The sequence below is a fragment of the Haliotis rubra genome, unplaced genomic scaffold, assembly GCF_003918875.1.
Source record: "Haliotis rubra isolate DU_JTF1 unplaced genomic scaffold, ASM391887v1 Scf118, whole genome shotgun sequence".
Lineage (NCBI taxonomy): Eukaryota > Metazoa > Mollusca > Gastropoda > Lepetellida > Haliotidae > Haliotis > Haliotis rubra.
The window spans coordinates 1,296,250-1,315,398 of NW_025765092.1; the positions used below are offsets into that span (position 1 = coordinate 1,296,250).

Genomic DNA, 19,149 nt, shown 5'->3' on the forward strand with positions numbered 1-19,149 from the left:
AACTAGCTTATAAATGCACAGTGCATTTTAAACAGTGGATGACTGGGTTAGATGACTTTGAGTGCTGGTGATTAGGTGTCTGAATCTGAAAGTATGTGTTCGAATCCAAAATGTGAGTTAACCAAAAAGGATGACAGTATCTATGCTTTACTGAGAAAGTCCACTTTCAAATACGCATTGTGTATTCATAGCCTTTGGCGATGGGAGCCGTGCCTATTTAGGCTTGTCAGAGGGACACACAAAGTAAGTAAGTAGGCTTGTCAGAGGGACACACCAAGTTAACTTAGTGATCCAGACTACCAGTTGCAAGACTTCCATTTTTGTGGAAGACGCGGTGGCTGAGTAGATTAGATCGCTGACTTTGTTTTCTGGCGATTACGTTCCTGACTCGGCGAATTTTGGTTCGAATCGGATGGGGCTCCATCCAACAAAGCACTAGAATCTGTACTGAGAAAGCATACGGCATAATGGCGCAGTATAAGTTCTTTGCAAGGATAGGTACTTGTAAGCCCATTTTTACTCACAAGCAATAGGAGGAAAATTCACAATGTGTCATGAATGAGTATGTGTCCCAACAAAGAATGTCATAGGGCTCTCGTAATTTATAAAACAAACAAACAACATCTGTTCATTGGAGCCGTAGGCTGTATGGAGTTTAGGACTACAGAATTAGATCCATTAATTGCTTTTTTAAATCAAATAACAAAACGTAATCGGCGAAATAGTGTGTGATGTAAATATACATAAGTGATCATTCGCTAATTTTCGGCTTGTCCCTGAATAATACGAGTTGGTCACGAATTCAGAGTGATTTCCGAACTTTCACGAGAAATACCGATTGGAACCGGAAGTGGAGATTTGTAAACGTCGTCTGCTTCATTTACACATAGAAGACATTTGACACTTATTTTCGTGAGTGAATTGATTACTACATGATATACGTCTCTGTATGAATTAAAATTCCACCATACTTCCCACCTAATGCCGAATGTTATGATATAAGTCATGATATCAAGGCGGTCAAATACTTTGAAATAGTCACCATAAATAATAACATGGGCCTCCATAACATGTAGCGAAGACAATAAAAAAGGGAATTTTCTATTACTATTAGCACTTGTGATACCTTAACTATTCGCAGCTTGGACTATTGGAGAAGTGCCAATTCCGGTCTATGATACACAAGACCGAACTTTTTAAAAGTTCTTATTTCTTTGTAATTTCAGGTATTTTATCGTTACAACCAATCCAATAACATATAGATAATCCGTTACCAGCCCTGTTATCAGTGAAATTCAAGTCACAATCACTTTAGCTATAACTACCATTGGAGGTTGTTGTTTTTTTATACCCATAGACAAATTTAAACTGGTATTTGCTACTTGAGGCATTTTATTTTACCCTCCAAGAAACTCTTGATAAGCCTCCTTTTTAAAATTTCATTCATTATCTGTATAGTGTAATTTGTTATCTGCTTGTATGTAAATATATTCAGATCTTAACAGATTTCTCTTATAGCCCTTACTCATAGATTGAAATGGTTTCATGCAATCACAAATCTTCATTGTAACAGTTAATCAGTATCAGGTCTAAATATTTTGTTTCAGGATGAATATATCTTGTAGTGAGGAGTTACTTCCCCTCCAGTGGTACGCCACCCTTTCCCCTGATGCTCAGCGAGTCATGTTGTCACTACAGAGGAAGTACACCAAGATGCGAGACCAATACCTGCTGGCACAAATGAAGAAGGAGCGTCTGTCTCAAGGTGGGGACTGTCCTATGTTATTCTTTGTGAGGCTTGAGATTTATATTTTATAAACAGTGATATTTCCAGTCAGTGCTTCAAAAACAAAACTATAAGAATTATTTGAACATACAATATATTTTTTTATAGAAGATCGAGCATTTTCTGCAAACAATGCTCTATCATGAATAGAACAGCATTGAACAGTATCAATCAGTGCCCTGAGCCTACAGAGTTAGAAACAAGAAATTACAAAACTGAGGATTGTTGCTCCCTATAACTGTCTTGTCTATGAATATAAGTAATTATTTGACTGCTACTGGCTTAGTTGTGTCCATGGTAAAGGTACCAATGTTGTTCATGGCCTTTGGTGCCAAGTGACCTGTTCTTCCTTTCAGATCCAAATGAATACTACAGATCACTTTATTCCAATCAGTTCAAGGCTGAACCTCCTTCTTGTCGATCTACCACCAACACCAACAACTATCCACTTCAGAATCTGAGAAATAACAACAATTATGTTATTTCTCAAAGAACTGGATCACAGCTGAGCATAAATGACCCTATTCACATCAAAACAGAACCTCCAGATTCACCATTTGTCAATGACCATATTTTTAAGAGACCTTTTGAATTAGCACAGAAAAGTAAAATAAATTTCATGCAGTCAAATGCAGGCAAAAATGGCCCTACCATTAAACAGGATACATTTTATGAGGAGACTTCAACAGAAAATGAAAGCGCTACTAACAAATATGACCTTGATGCTATTAGTCTATTAGCAGCCAATGACAGAGAAAGGGCAAAACTTGAAAAAAGGAAAAGACCTAAAGCATCATTATTTGAGGACTTTCACAGCCCAAAGAAACTGAGGGCATATGATTTAAACATGAAGGAGATAACTGGGAATCAAAAACTTTCAGAAACTGTCATGGAAAATCAGCATAGAAGTTCCAGTTCAGAATGTTCCAATAAACCACAATCAGTGGTTGATGCTATACCAGAGACCTCTTTTCAACCTGGGCTTCCTGGAACAATGTGAGTTGACCCTGGTTCCTCCCTTGCCTCCAGAAGCTAACGGCTCCACCATGACAATTGATGATGAAGATCTGTATTTAGCATCTCAAGATCTTTTCACATCCCAGGTAGAACCATTGCAAATCAGCAGTGAAGAGATAACCTTTGATCAAAACCAAGAGCTTGATATGCAGAGGATGCATATTCAGAAGAAACATGAGCTAAGCATTGTCCATGAAGAACACGACTCAAATATGAATCTAGATGTTCCATGTTATCTGGTTGACCACAAGCAGCAAGAATCAGTGCCTACAGAGAGATGTTTTAAATCCCAGCATCTATTCTAGAGAGCAGAATAAGAAAAATACCTTTCTTATTCATGGAAACACAATCCAAAGTAAGACACTTGGGGCACCTGTTTCAGCTGAGCAGACAGATAAGATGGAAGATAGAAACATGAATACAGTAGTAGTTATTTCAGATGACAAACAAAGTGCTCCAGGTTTGCAGAAAAAAGGATGTCAGAGTCACATTGACAGCTATTTTCAGCAGCAACCCTGTTCTGTTGCTAGGAAGCTGGAAATAAACAAGCAGATGAGGTACTGACTTCTAAAGTTCTATTGATGTTTCATATGTTACCCCTTGCAGTATTTATTATGCCTTTGGGTAGAATATTTCACAAACTTTATTTCTGTATTTAATTGTTTAAACCTTAAGCACTACATCAGAAGACTGTGTTAACAAATAACCTTGCATAGAATATTTATCGAATTTGAAAAGGTAGAAACTAAACATTTTGGTTGAACTCATCCTAAACATAAGGATAGCTCAAGGTTATCTGAACTGGCTGTCATACAATACTAAACTGCACATTTAGTACTATATGAACACAAGTTGCAACATAATTTCTTTGAGATTAAGTTTATATATTCCAAACATATTATTGCAGGGAAGCAGAGAGAAAGGTGAAAGTATCAACAACCTTGCCAGGTATGACCAGTAGATTACATGATCTGTTTTACAACCCTTGTATGCCAAAGTTTAATTAAATATTGCATAATCATAAATATTAAATAACACTAACCCACTGATTTCAATATGATCTCCTTCTTTAAAATTAATTCAACAATAATAGATTTGTTAGGTAAAGGGGGATGGTGGAGTAGCCAAGTGGTTAAGCGTTCATGTCACTCGGAAAATCCGGGTTCAATTCCCCACATGGGTACATTGTGTGAAGCCCATTTCTGGTGTCCCACTCCATGATATTGCTGGAATATTGCTAAAAGTGGCATAAAACCCAACTCACTCAATCACTTGCTCACTGTTAGGAAAAGGCTTTGGCAGTGCATGAACTGAGTACACAGGTTTTTTTTGTTTTACTCATCATTGTGCAATCAACATTCATGAAGCAAGAGGCATTTCATGTGATGAAAAGCTCCCTTATGATATGCAGGAGAAAGCGATAACACTGACAAGATTCCCAGGATTCCAGATTTTTGCAAAGCAAAGAAGTCTAAAATCTGTGGAAAGCAAACTAATCAGGTAGTAATTGGTCAATATATTTGTATATTGAGTTATTAATTCTCTCTATAAAGGCAAAAGTGTTTGTGTTTATAAAAGCCTAATGATAAAATGACTCACAAGGATAAGAACATGCCCAGTACCATTTACAAAAAGTTAATTGGCTTCATCAAGTTCATCATATTTAGTAGATTTTCCCTACTCTCAGTAAGGATGAGTATTGGGGTCATTTTGCTCTATTGTGGTGCATTAGGCCTTTCCAAAATACATGTGACAAGCTGGAAACAGCTGCAAAGAAACCGTAATCTATTGTCAGATCATTATTATCATTGCTCTTGCAATATGGCCTACTGATTTGAGAAACTTTGCTGTTAAAAGTCAGTTTACACAAATTGTCTGCAGCTGGTATCAGGAAATACCATTAAAAAAAAACCCAAAGAGACCCAAGTACTAACTGATCTCTATTTGTTTGCCCCATGTTACATGGCACACATACTGGTACCAGTTATAACAAATAACACATTCTATTCTATTGTAATATTCATCTGAACTATTTTCCCATTCAGCAATGGAGTATTCCTATGTTAAACATGAACTTGGCTGATCCATTCAAATTATTTCTTTTTTGTCATGGTCAGTCTTTATCTTGGTTAATAGATAAAATGTTTTTGCATGAATGACGTATCAACTCTGTATTTATATTCATAAGTTTCATAACAAACGAACCAATACATTTTATGTGATGACATTCTTTGTTTTCATTTTGAATCTTTGAGTTCATCTTATTTCCAGTTACATGAAGACTACACAACAGTTGGGGATGCAAGTGTCATAGAGATGCAACACTTGTCAGAAGAGTCAAGGAACAGAATGAGGCAAGACATCTGCAGCAGTCAGTTTGTATGCATTAGTCTTGTGTATTCAGACAATACTACCAGCGTGAGGTGCTTCCAGCCAGCAGGACTAAAGGTGAAGGTTTTGTGAAATAATGCAAGATGGTCAGATTCAAACTAAAGGTCATACATGCCAAACATGAAATCTGAACCAAACTTTTCAGTAGTTAAGCATCCATACAAACTGAGATTACTAACATCTGTAAAGTATTCCAGGGTGCGCCATAATTAGTCCTGTTACAATTCACGCGTGTATTCAGTGAATCAAACTGTACTCCTTCATGAATTCAATTCATTATTCATGGTCACTAGAATATTTACGAATATTTTTAAGAGACTGATTTTACTTGGAACTGGTATGTTATATATCTAAGTGACATACACAATTTCAATATATCCAAGTTATGCAGTAGTGTAACTTGAGCTATTTTACCAAGGCACCTTATGGCACTGTCATTAGGTATTATCAGCCTTGTTTGTGATGTATTGCTCTTTTGCTCTACAGAAATTATTGATAAGTTTCAACCTAAGCAATTAAATGACACGTTTGCCATTTTAATTCCTTGATATTAAACATAAAGTATTCATGAATATATATTTGTATCTGTTACTATATATTCATAAAACATATCATACTAGCCCCATGGTGTATTCATTACAGCCCTAATCATTATAACAAAATGACTACCTGTAGTGACTTACTTTTACAACTTAGTTGACAAGAAGATTTTAAAATCATGATTACACAATGATGGCAGTTCTTTGGTTGTTTTGGCAAATGTTTGGTTTGATAAAGTAAGTGCTCTTTATGCTGCATTCAGCAATATCACATTTAGATTAGCAGAAACTGTAAGTGGCTAAGTAAGTGTTTAACAAAATGAACAACAAAAGGTGGAGGTAAGAACATTCATTTGTCATCATGCAAATAAGTTTAGTTTCTTTAAACACACATGGAAACTTCAGTTAAAATCTGGATCCTGACATTTTATTTGATACACCTTATCTAATCTATGATACCTGTAATTACTGCAGCAGAAAAGATCACGGATGTGAGGATCATTAATGGGATGAATCAAATAGACAATGAAATATTAAGCTGATCTATGAGTAAAAGAACATGTATAAAACTTGTTCATTTTCAGCTGAAGTTTGTAGCTATGAAGGCATTCACTTTGAAGTCCCATCCAGGATCGTCTGTGGCTCTGTTTTCCTGCACAGCAGATGATAAATTCTACATGAACTGGTTCAAGTACATTGAATAGAGCAATTGACTGCTTAAATTATCAGATATTGTGATGAGTGTATCTTACACATTTCATTTCTCTTCCTGGTTTAATATGCCTAAGTTCCAACATAATTATCCTTTGTATTAGGGTTATTTATACTTTCTTATTTTGTTTTATAAACTGAGACCCGTGAAGGTCCGGGTTAGACTCTTCAGTAACCCATGCTTGTTGTCAGAGGCGACTAACGGGATCGGGTAGTCAGGCTCGCTGGCTTGGTTGACACATGTCATCGGTTTCCAGTTGCGCAGATTGATGCTCATGCTGTTGATCACTGGATTGTCTGGTCCAGACTCGATTATTTACAGACCGCTGCCATATAGCTGGAATATTGCTGAGTGCAATGTAGACCTAAACTCACTCACTCACTCATTTATAAACTGAGATTTTTCTATATGTTCATATGATACAGTATTGATGATTATCCACTTAAAATTACAAAACATTCATATTTTCAGAAACCTTATCTTAGATATAATGGAGAATAACAGCATTGAGAAAATAGTGATGAATGGAAAGCAAGTATGCATTGAACTGCTCAAGCTTCTGGAAGAAACCTGGAATAAAGGTATAATAGATTATAAGAGTGAAATCAATGTGTGAAAAGTCTTCTCTAGTGAGATAGGAGACTTTGGTCAATAAGGTGCTGATAATTACCGCAGTGCTGATATCGGAAACAATTTGAGATATATGATTAATTGAAAACAAGAACCAAATGTGTAGTATATGAACATAGCTTGAACCAGATATTACCATTTAGTTCCATAGACTAAATTTCAAGAAAAATGTTTATAAAGCGACAATAGTGTTTGAAATTGTCAAACTTACCAAACGTCATTTACACATTTTAAAGATGTTTTACCGGTACTTGAAACATCTTTAAAAGTATCATATCATATTCTAATCCTTGAATGAAAATTATATAAGTGCTTAGCTTTTCCTCCCAAACTAAGTTAACTATTTTTGGCAGCTTCATGAATCTCTTGACAACACATTCAAGACATTTACTTTTTAAATGCTGTTTTCTGAAAGTCGGCCAAATTATCCTCTTTGTTGTACAACTGAGAAATATCAACAATTCTGGCTTGAAATTAATTTTTTACCTGTCAGCCTCCCTCATTGAAAACACTGGTTAGTTTTGACATCCAAAGTTATACTTTCCTCATAATTCATTAATCATTCTATAAAAATGTAGATTACTGTGAAAGAAGACAATTATTTCAAACAACTGGCATAGCACATCAAGGGAGACAACTTTGTTAATCATCATGAACTCTTATCCTTTTGGTCATCATGCTCGTCATGTTAACAGATGTGCAAGACTGCATGGAGAAGATACAAGTGATATTTAAAAGTAAAAGTATACAGGATAGGAGATTTGAATGATCAAAAATATAGTGAGTGATTAGTGATACAAATAGGCATAGTCTCTAAAAGGATTTGAAATGTCTTTTTCAACTTAAAACATAATAATTATGGCTTAGACTAACAGAAGCGTTGTGGATGCTCAAAATGGTTTTTTCCCAGATTGTTCTTCATGGAAACTTCTGGATCCAGTTGTTGGCTCCTGGCTGCTGAATTCTGACAAACCACCTCGGTGTCTACAAGATGTCATCAAGGAGTCCGGAGTCCGACACACCATCAGTGTAACATTTCTGTAGTCATATCAGTTGATGAATGTTTGTAATGATATATAGATGGAAGCATAACACTAAGAGGTGAGGTGAGGTGAGGTGAGGTGAGGTGAGGTGAGGTGAGGTTTAAGAATCTTTCACTTATATGGCTATGTGTATGCAAGTGTATGTTGTGGCTGCTTGTACCAGTCCAGACTTATGCTAGTTTTGATGTGCTATTAAGATTCCATGCAGCAGCATGGTCAAACAATTCATGACCCTGGCTTTAGACGTGCGGCTGAGGTCCGTTTTGAAAATAACAAATTTAATATTTAATAGGGAGGCCAAATTGGCAATTGTAAGCACAAAAGTTAACCAAAACCGTTGGTTCCAAATGAAGTCCTGTGCTTCAAATACTCAATAACACCCAGCCAACACATGATGTTTATCTCCTATGATAACATCCTTGTTTTTGCAAGCAAATGGCATCTATAGTTTTTCACTCATTTTTGTTATTATTTTTATAACGTTTTGTATATATTGTCTGTATTTTAATGACATTATGCTTAAGTTTTCTGCCTTTTGAACACAGTTATGTATGAATGTAGGTGATTCACGATGGTGTGAAAAGTCTGGACTCGGATCTATCCCTCCTCCAAGACATGATGACCAAGATGAGAGAGCGGCTATGGTCACATGATCTCTGGGGGTTATTCTGCAACATTGAGACATGCCTGATTCCCTTGTTAGCTCAGCTCGAGATGCAGAGATTCAAAGTCAACACAGCCACATTTGTTGCTTTTTCTAATATACTAAAGGTAGAATGCAATGTTTATCATGGCTTTCACCAATATGGGTAGTCAGCCTAAAAGTCTCCTACAAATGTGACACCTCCTTTGGGTTAAGAATAATTATGCTATTTATCAGCAAGATGTTACAGCTCATTTTTGCTGAAGGCATTTCAATTTCATGTCATGTTTGTTGATTTGACATCAAAAGAAATATTTATTTTAACTGCTTTGTCTTGAGCTTTATACCTTCCTGACTTATTCGGGGCGGTGGGGTAGCCTGATGGTTAAAGCGTTCGCTTGTCACGCCGAAGACCCGGGTTCGATTCCCCACATGGGCATAATGTGTGAAACCCATTCCTGGTATCCCCTCAAATATATATTGCTAGAATATTGCTAAAAGCGGCATAAAACCAAACTCACTCAGTCCTGACTTATTCCTGTCAAACTGTATACATTTGTTGCAGCTATTAATAGTTACTAAGTATGTTTTCTACTTTTGCTCGTAGAAAAAGCTTACAAAGCTGGAAGAAAAAGCCTTTGCTTCAGCAGGGCATAGTTTCTGTATCAACAGTCATCCCCAGCTCAGACAGGTGGGTACTCAACACATGGAATACACACAAACAACTTGATGTCCTGTATGGAACACACCATTGACCAAGCCATAAATGTTTGTGACATTCAGAGGAAAGAACCTTTAAATAATTAATAACTATATATTTTCATGCGTATTGTCTGACAATAGACACATTATATTACAGACACTGATTGGCATCAAATGACATTCCTTTTTACATATCTTGTAAGCATTACAATTACTATAATCATGGAAACGAATAAGGGAACACATGAAAGTACAGGTGTTCCTTTATTCTTTTCCAGGTTTCTTCACAAGGTATGTATTGCACTGTGGGTGAAATTCTGGAAATAAATAACGGAACACTTGAACTTTCATGTGTTCCCTTATTTGTTTCCATGAGTATATAATAAATTTTTATCAATTTTTGAATAACAATCATAACAAGGCCAGTTGTTTGCCTTATGTATAATATGCAAATTTTGGGACTCGTCTGAAAGGAATTCATGAATTTTTAATCTATGTGCCCTTCCACATTTTCTTTCACATTTTGTAAACGTATGTTTTTGTTTCTGACCCATCAGTGTAATGCCATCTTCAGTATTAATGACGTCGAACCAGGTTATGTGGAATGGATGCATTTATATCCTTATACATTCAGGTTCTGTATGAAGAGCTTCGACTGGATGAGAAGTTACCAGGTAAGAGTAAGATAGCCAAGACCACTGTTGCCCATCAGAAGTCGACTTCCGAAGCCACCCTGACCCAGCTGAAGGACACTCATGCTCTACCTGCAATAGTGTTGGAATATAGGCAGGTGAGTCATTCCTAGGATGTGTTTGTTTTTGGCTTAGCACGATTTCCATCTATGTCACTGAAGCTGGCAAATGATAAAGTAGCATCCTCAGCTGACTAGATAGGATTTCAAGTCATCAACTAAGGACAAATGACTGTCTGGTACTTACTACATGAAATATACTCTCCCAAAAAGAAACGCATATAGGAATTTCAACTGTATTTTTATGTTTATTTTGAAACATCTTGTAGGCTTTATGAGTCAATGAAATATAGCGAAATTGCACACTGGGAATGCAGACTTATCCGTCTTTGGCACCAACTCGATGAAAGTCAGTTTGAGTGTCACATGGAGACGTGTGGTGGCGCTGAAGTCAATACCTCGTGTGACCACCGTGGGCAACCAGAACTGCACTGCATCGCCTCGGCATCGAACGAATAAGTCTAAGATTCTCGTGTTGCCCACTCTGCCTGTAGTGCCTGTGCAAGTTGCTGAAGTGTCTGGGGCTGAGGGTTACGCCGTCGCACCCGTCTTGTCCAGGGCATCCCACAGATGTTCGATCGGGTTTAAGTCCGGTGATCTTGAGGGCCAGGGGAGCACATTGATGTTGTGGTTCTGGAGGAAGTCTCTAGTGTGACGTGCTGTGTGGGGCCTGGCATTGCCCTGTTGAAACTACTCCCTCTGGCGATCAATGATTGGAAGGAGGTGTGGGCGTAGGATTTCGTCACACTACCGTTGAGCTGTCAGGTTGCCCTGGATCATCACCAAATCACTTCTCCTATGGCAGGTGATCGCTCCCCACATCATAACACTGTCCCAACCGAATCTGTCCCCCTGGGGTAAGCAAGCGTCGACGTCTGTACACCCGCATTCTTCCATCACATCGTTCCAATAGAAATCGTGATTCATCACTGAACCAGATTCTACGCCAATTCAGTAGGTTCCAGGCCTGAACGTTGGTGCACCATTGAACTCGATGTCGACGATGTTGTTGTCGAAGCACAGGGCCAAAATAAGGTCTTCTGGCACGTAAACCAGCCTCTCTCAACCTGTTCCTGACGGTCTGTGCAGAAAGCCTCCTCAATCCGGTATTTGTCGAGCGTACTGGTCGCAGCTGTTCGATGACGCAGGTGATGTACCCGGATGTAGCGATCCTGCGCGCCGCAGTGGTCGCGAGGTCGCCCACCACTCATCTGCTACCACATTCTGCCGGCGATATCTCTCCCAGAGCCGTGAAATGGTGCTTTGGTGAACATTCATGCGTCGGGCAACTGCACGTTGAGACTGGCCAGCTTCAAGCAAACCAATGGCGGTATGACGGTTGGCTTCACTTAGACGTGGCATTTTGCGTTCATCAACAATATTCCAAATACAGTGAATAATCGACAGACAGCGATCAAACTTTTATACCCATCATTGAGACTATCTGATCCCCAACTTTCACGTGCATTGCATGTGAATTGTGTATTCTGTGACACTACACGCCGAAATTGAAAATCATGCTGTTAAATACGGGTATTTTACGGATGGTGCGTTTTGTGTGATGTTTCAAAACATAAACACCATAGGACTCATAAACAGAGCAAAACCTTTTGTAAAATGAATCACGTTTTAATTCATTGCTACATGAAATTGCTATTTCATAATGCGTTTCTTTTGGGGAGAGTATAGTATGCTGGGAACTTTTTCTGATGCAGGTCCCAAGGGATTTCATTTGATCAGTCAAACACTGCAATGAAACAATTTTCATATTGGTAGCTTAGTTGTTAAAGTGTTTGCTTATCATGCCAAAGATGCATGTTCGAACCCCTACATGGGTGCAATGTGTGAAGCCCATTCCTGATGTGCCCTGCAGTCATATTGCAGAAAGTGACATAACACCCTACTTCATGCTGCCAATGATATGATTGGACAGATCTTTCAGCCAATATAACCTTCCCTGAAGTTGGTACAGCATTTCATACATTTCATATTTCTAGTTATTTACTGTGTCATATTTTCAAAAGCTTGCAAATTTTATCTTTTACCTGTCATACTTGATGCTTGTGGCAGCTCCAGAAGCTGAAGTCTACCTATGTTGATGGGATGGCATCCTGTGTGAGGAAAGGCTACCTGTCTACCCACTGGGACCAGACAGCTGCTGCCACAGGGAGACTCACATCATCACAGCCAAACATACAGGCCATCCCTAAGGTCCCTGTCACCATCACAGATGTTCAGGACAACTTTATTGTTGGTAAGGCAACAGCTTTTTTTTACATTTTTCAAATGCCATGTTCAACTGCATGAATGATGAGAGAAAAACAACTATCATCAAATACATAAGAATTCATCAGTCTTTTTCTTAGTTTATTGTTCTCACTGCTCTATATTTGATCCAAAAAAAGAAAGGAAAAAAGGCTTACATTGGTAGAAGTTATTAAAATAACACTTAAACAGAATAGTAATTAATTTTCCCCATCAGACCAATGAACCCAATTTTGTTTAATATTAAGCATCACAATATTTTTTAAACAAAATTTCAAACAGCCCAAGCTTCTTGGTAAGCAAAACATGTATACCATAGAAAGTTTAGCCTAATAATCAATATTACAGTCAAAATGACCATCTTTATATACCAGCAATCATAAACTCCATTCTAATCTATCAACATTTTGAAATTATTATCGTAGTTTTTATATATTTGTAATAACTATCATAAATTTACTTAGAATATTAGTGTTTCAAACTGTCATCTGCCATTGGTCACTGACAGTGATCTATCATAGATAAGCCAAATGTTCCCAGGCCCATATTTCTTATACCTGGACTTTCATTTAGGTCACTTTACTCATGTGTTCATGTCAATCTGAAGCTTTGAAATGTATTATAGATTTTAAGAAATGTGAGAACTGTCAAATCTGTATGTGCAAACAGTCACTCCAGACATCTTATTAAATGCTGTATGGTTGTTTTGCCAGGTAAAGTAAGTGAGCAAACCACACAGATCTTTGCTCGAGAACCGTTCATCAGCCATGACGGGCACCTGTTACTGGCAGCAGGTAGAGAAACTCTTTTGTCATTCAAACACTGCTCAACAGAAATTATTTTTATTCAAGGTTTAAGTGTTTTCAATTTATGTCTTTATCCAAACTGAGTTAGAAATATGATAAATGGCCCTCCTATTGTAAGCCTTTATATTACATTGCATGAGTTTGTCATGTTCAAAAATTTGCTCTACATGATCATAACAGTCATTTCATTTCGCACCACTAGCCTTGATTATAGCACTTTTGTACAACACAAGGGGAAATAAATCCTTTTCATTCTACCAATATATTTTCTTTTTTAATATAAACATATATATAAAACTTTTTATAGAACTATAGTAATACCAGGTTTTCACTATGGCATCTAACCAATGTCTTAACTAATGTTTTTAGACTTTCAACAGATAGAGTTACGACTGTTAGCTCACCTGGCTGATGACCAAGTCCTTCTGGGTATCTTCAACAATCCTCAACTCCATGACATCTTCATTGAACTCACATCACAATGGTTTGGACTGCATTTGTTATTTAAAAATTGCCTATGTTTTTGGTTCATTTAGGTAAATAAAACCAATGTGCAAACTGTATGAATGCATGTAATTGGAAATTGTTTTGGAATTAATTGTCTTCAGAAAGTCGTGCAACAATACTTGTACACTGTATACTAGACTAACACTTAGTCTCTGAATATATATAATTTTTATAGTAACAAACAAGCCCATTTAAATTGAAAAGGAGCCCCAGGGAGACCAGAGATTCAGAACCTGAGGAAATCTAGACTTGCTTTAATTAGACTTTAGCATTGCAGATAGGGCTTGGCAGTAGGGTAAATAATGTGGTTCAGGGACTGTGAGACAGACTAACTGTATACATATGATTGCTTTTGGGCTTAGTCAGTCAATTGTTACATGTAGGTTGGGCAAGTCAGTTGATGAAGTCAGTCCACCAGAGAGAGAACAGACCAAGAGAATAGTCTACTCAGTCATGTATGGAGTGGGTGAGTTTAAGCTGTCCTAATCCAGTTATGAGGAAATTAGGCAGGAAGTATGTTTTCATTAGGTACATGTATTTCGCTTTTCATGTTCAAATATCTTAAATGATTTTGTTAGATGTTTTCTTCAGTTGGAATTAAAAACATTAGGCACAATATTTTTGTAACATGGTTCATCAGTCGAGGAAGAATTGTCAATATGATACACACCAGTTTAAAGTTTCTTTAACCACCAATGAGCCTGATAATCCCTTGTCTTTAAATTGAGTCACAAATTGTTTCGTTGCCTGAACCAGAAAAGTTAACTCAATGTGGTACTTTTCTCATGTGAAAACTAAAACTTTAACCACATTTCACAAATTACCAAAAATAGAGTATATAATTTACAATATACCATTCAAAAAAATGTAGGGGATATTCCATTTTGCATACCACTAGCTGATGTCAATGCATATGGGAAAAAAGTAATATATATCCATACAGATGAAACATTTCCAAAGGAATGGAATAAATTGTCACATTTTCCCTTAATTTCTCTTAATCATATCTTTCCTCCTTGGCTTCATCATTTGCATTTTATCAGTCTTGTAAATCCAATATCCCCTACTTTTTGTTAATGGTATACGTTTTCTGTCTACAAGAGAAAATTGTACAATATGGAGACTTTTATATTACTTATATTTTCACCATAACCTAGGTTTCTTCGAAAAAGAACCCAGTAAAACCAACACATATGAAAGATGGCATTAATTGATTATATTGTAAAGACCTTGGCAAACATTGCTATGAATGAAATTAAAAATAGTTTAAGAACACTGTATTTGTGAATGATGTATACCCATGGAATATTAAGCATAACTTATGCAGGTATAGGTAACTGCATTAGAAGACTGACTGACTGAGTTTGGTTTTACGCCGCTTTTAGCAATATTCCAGCAATATAACGGCGGGGGACACCAGAAATGGGCTTCACTCATTGTACCCATGTGGGGATTCGAACCCAGGTCTTCGGCGTGACGAGCCAACGCTTTAACCACTAGACTACCCCATCGCCCCTGCATTAGAAGAAGATTGTACATGCCTAAATATCAAGTGTATCTCCATTGATACCACCCTGGATAATAAAATTTGAAGATTGTGTGACAGGAATTCAGCAATAGATACTTAAAGTATATGTTCTTTCACTGTTAATGCAATATTTTAATGACTAGGATTTTTTCAGATTGAACCTACCCGAGAAGATCCGGGTTAGACTATTGATCTTCAGTAACCCATGCTTGTCGTAAGAGGCTACTAACAGGATCGGGTGGTCAGGCTTGCTGACTTGGTTGACACATGTCATCGGTTCCCAATTGCATAGATTGATGCTCATGCTGTTGATCACTGGATTATCTGGTCCAGACTCCATTATTTACAGACCGCCACCATATAGCTGGAATCTTGCTGAGTGTGGCATAAAACTAAACTCACTCACTCACTCAGATTAAACCAGAAACCTAAAAATTGTTGTTTTGAATCACAGTTAGACACGAATCTGTTTTATTGCTTGTCACCACCATGCCCATGTTTGTGGGTTGCATCAAAGTGTTATACGTCTAAGACATGCATCATTTCAAGCTTTTCTACCTGACATGCCATGATATAACTGGAATACTGTTCACAGCAGTGTTGAAACCAACAACCACTCTGAGAATAGAGCTCCTTTCATATCCTCACTATCTGTGAAAACACCTTGATTGCAATCATGTTTGAAACCCCAGCATCAGCCGTATCTTCTTTTGGGACCCTATGACTTTTTAAGACAAGCCATTGTTCTGTTGTAGGCAAAGAGAAGTTGGCTGATTATCTCAAAGTGAGCTCCAATGATGCCAAGGCTATCATGACTAGCTTCCTCAGTATGTATTGCAGCTGATTTTCTTTGTGATGATGGTGATGATGATGCTTGCGTGATTAATCATTAAAGATATTTAGTTGTTTCTAAGGGTAATATTATTGGTTCTGAATTACAATTTATTTTCAAAGCAAATTTGTTTTAATAAGAGCTATTGGGGATTACTAGGCATAGGCATTTTGTCCATCCTTAGTGGCTTGATTAAAGTAATTCAGACACCTGTGCCATTTTGAATATGACCATAATGATCAAGACCTAGATTGGAAATGGACAGCAGGACATGGAACATAGTCACTCTTCAATAATAGATTAATCAGATTAAATGGCAACTGTACCAATGCTCTCTGTATTGTTCATCAAGTTGGATTACCTATGGTTTCAGCAAAATTCCCTGCTGTAAACAGCTTCACGAAGAAGTGTGTCGAGTTCTGCCAACAACATGGTCAGTCATAATTCATTATTATCTTTAAACAAACACTAAAGAAGACTATATGACATGAAGGATCATTTTCTTATCTATCAGTATAGATGTTTTAAGTGTCAATGTACATATCAACAAAGATAATGCCTATATATATTTCTGCAATTTCTAGGTTTCACACATACAATTTTCAAGAGGAAACGCCTCATCCCACACATTAATCATCCATCTCCCCAGCTGAGGGCACAGGCTGGGAGGCAGGCTGTTAATTTCTGTGTTCAGGGTAATCAAATTAAAATCAAACTAAAGTCTTTGAAGTCTTACAGACATCTCACTTGGACATGGTTGGAGAATTCTGAAAATAATCATTAAACAGGAAATACCAGTAATGTCAATATTTAGTTGTCTTGAATGAGATTCAATACCAACCATTGTTAGAATTATGTCAGTTTGCGTGTCGCTTATGATGATACAAAGAGATTTAGATTTTAAACTATTTGGAGTACAAGTTGTGTAATCCTGCTACAAGATGTTATTACAAACTGCGTTTACCATTATGTTTACCCACACACAGGATCAGCTGCTGATTTGTGTAAGGCAGCTATGCTACAGGTCCAAAGTCATCTCAACAAGCATGGCATGAGTTCAAAAGTTAGGTATGACAGACATTGCATAAGTGAATCTAGTTACACAATACATAAAGTTCATACATGTTATTGTATCCAATATTTATGGAAATAAGACAAATAGACACTCTACACCTTTATGATCCTACTTATTTGAACTTTGATATCTGAGCACTGTTCATACATGTTATTGTATCAAATATTTATGGAAATAAGACAAATATACACTCTACACCTTTATGATCCTAATTATTTGAACTTTGAGGTCTGAGCACTGCCCCCATGGTCAAGTGAATTGAGCACTTGCCTGGACCGGAGAGTGAAAGATTGATCCACTTTCATACCAAAAGACCAGAAGTGGTAGTTCTTTTCACCCCACCTTCTGCTTGGCATTTTGGGGATGAAACAAGGACCACTGGGCAATTAATCAGTATAATGAGTGGGGTATTCCTGTGGCATTGTATTTTCTCAATTTTGAACACAATGAATTTTTTAAACCCCTGTGAAGCTTTTGCTTAAGTACGATTGTGGTTACAAACTTCACACTGTCAGACAAATAAATCGTCTTGTCTGTTGTGACTGACAGTATTTTTACCTTGAAATTATGAGTCTTATCAGTGTGTATTGATGTTTGTCAGACTTCTCGCCCAGATCCATGATGAACTGCTGTATGAGGTGCAAGAAGAACACCTAGACAAAGTCAAAGGTCAGAGAAATGTTTGTGGGGCAATAATGTGTACAGCATTCATTTGAATCACAACCACATTTTGCCTTCCCACCATATGAAATGAATTGTAAAGTTTAGGTACAGGGTAATAATATGTCAAAGCAGTACCACATGCTCACTGTACATATCTAAATCTTCATATATTGCTCCAGAAAATTTTCAATGTTCAGATGGGAGGACATTGAAATTAGCATTCACTTGTAGTATCATTAACTTCAGATTAAAGTGGACCGCCTCTGTGGTGTAGTGGTTAGAGCGTCCACCCGGACAGCGGAAGGTCGAGGGTTTGATCCCTGACTGCATCATACCAAAAGATGTTAAAATATGGTACTTGTTGTTCTCTGCCTGGCGCTCGGCATTTATGGGTACAACAAGGACTGGTTGGCTTGGAGTCAGTATAATGTGTCTGAGTGGGGTATTCATGCTTCACTGTGGCATGGTATCTCAGTGGGCTAGCACGATAAAACCAACATTGTACCCATGTGGGAAATCGAACTCGGGTCTTAAGCGTGACGAGCGAACGCTTCAGATTAAAGACACAGAAATTTCAAATTGTGGCAAAGTAATCATAATATTGAAGGCTTGTGTTATTCTGTGTGACATGTTGCAGGTATTGTGAAAGATGTCATGGAAGACAGCAGAGCTCTCTGTATGGACATGGCAAAACTCAATGTCCCAATCCGAGTGACACTTAGTACAGGAACATCATGGGCACATCTACAGTCTTCTGAGTAAACTTGTGACTTTCAACCATCAGTTTGAGGTTGGACAGACATTTGATTGTCAGCTTAGTCTGTTATGCAAACATGAGACCATGAGTTTATGACATTAGACAATCATATGAAGATCAGTTTAAACCGGTATGCTGACATGTAAACTTTATTATAAGCTAATATACTGACATACAGTAAATTGTTTTTGAATTTGGAATGTATTTTTGTGGATTAAAATAAATTTTAAAGAAGTTTCATATCCGTAAGAGTTGTTTTTTCTTTGTAATATGTTTCAGCCTTAGGTGATAATCAGTGAGTTTGAGCCATTTTAGCTGCTTTCATTTCTCTGCCCCTTGTAACTGAGCAGGTGTTGAAATCAAAACAAAATTTAATCACATGAAATCAGATCTTGGTGGTCGCTACTACTGCTACCATCTTGCATAGATGTAAAGACACTTAATGTTTTTAAATCATTTTCATTTCTTTTTTAGGTTGACCCATTTTGACTGTAGATTTTAT

General features: G+C 37.3%; 1 protein-coding gene across 3 annotated transcripts; it reads left to right on the plus strand.

The window, feature by feature from the left end:
- The first annotated feature begins 845 nt into the window (after window positions 1-845).
- Window positions 846-18,851, plus strand: LOC124259240 (DNA polymerase nu-like). 3 transcript variants are annotated; one of them, XM_046693353.1, is made up of 22 exons: window positions 846-912; window positions 1,608-1,765; window positions 2,143-3,360; window positions 3,711-3,751; window positions 4,215-4,303; window positions 5,075-5,251; window positions 6,318-6,424; window positions 6,917-7,026; window positions 7,986-8,104; window positions 8,680-8,889; window positions 9,369-9,452; window positions 10,098-10,253; window positions 12,285-12,468; window positions 13,193-13,273; window positions 13,655-13,769; window positions 14,176-14,258; window positions 16,076-16,147; window positions 16,526-16,585; window positions 16,737-16,847; window positions 17,139-17,220; window positions 17,829-17,896; window positions 18,528-18,851. In XM_046693353.1, exons 3-22 carry the CDS (start codon window positions 3,026-3,028, stop codon window positions 18,650-18,652), a joined length of 2,409 nt encoding a protein of 802 aa, XP_046549309.1. In that variant the 5' UTR covers window positions 846-912; window positions 1,608-1,765; window positions 2,143-3,025; the 3' UTR covers window positions 18,653-18,851. The 3 variants fall into 3 exon arrangements, with proteins under 3 accessions (XP_046549309.1, XP_046549315.1, XP_046549323.1); XM_046693359.1 differs by having other exon boundaries at window positions 2,181-3,360; XM_046693367.1 differs by lacking the exon at window positions 13,193-13,273.
- The last annotated feature ends 298 nt before the right edge of the window (window positions 18,852-19,149 follow it).

Coding starts and splice junctions, on each gene's coding strand:
- LOC124259240 (XM_046693353.1), top strand. CDS start 3,026: ATGTTCCATGTTATCTGGTTGACCACAAGCAGCAAGAATCAGTGCCTA. Junction 3,361..3,710: donor GAAATAAACAAGCAGATGAG/GTACTGACTTCT, acceptor ATATTATTGCAG/GGAAGCAGAGAGAAAGGTGA. Junction 13,770..14,175: donor ATTGAACTCACATCACAATG/GTTTGGACTGCA, acceptor TGTTACATGTAG/GTTGGGCAAGTCAGTTGATG.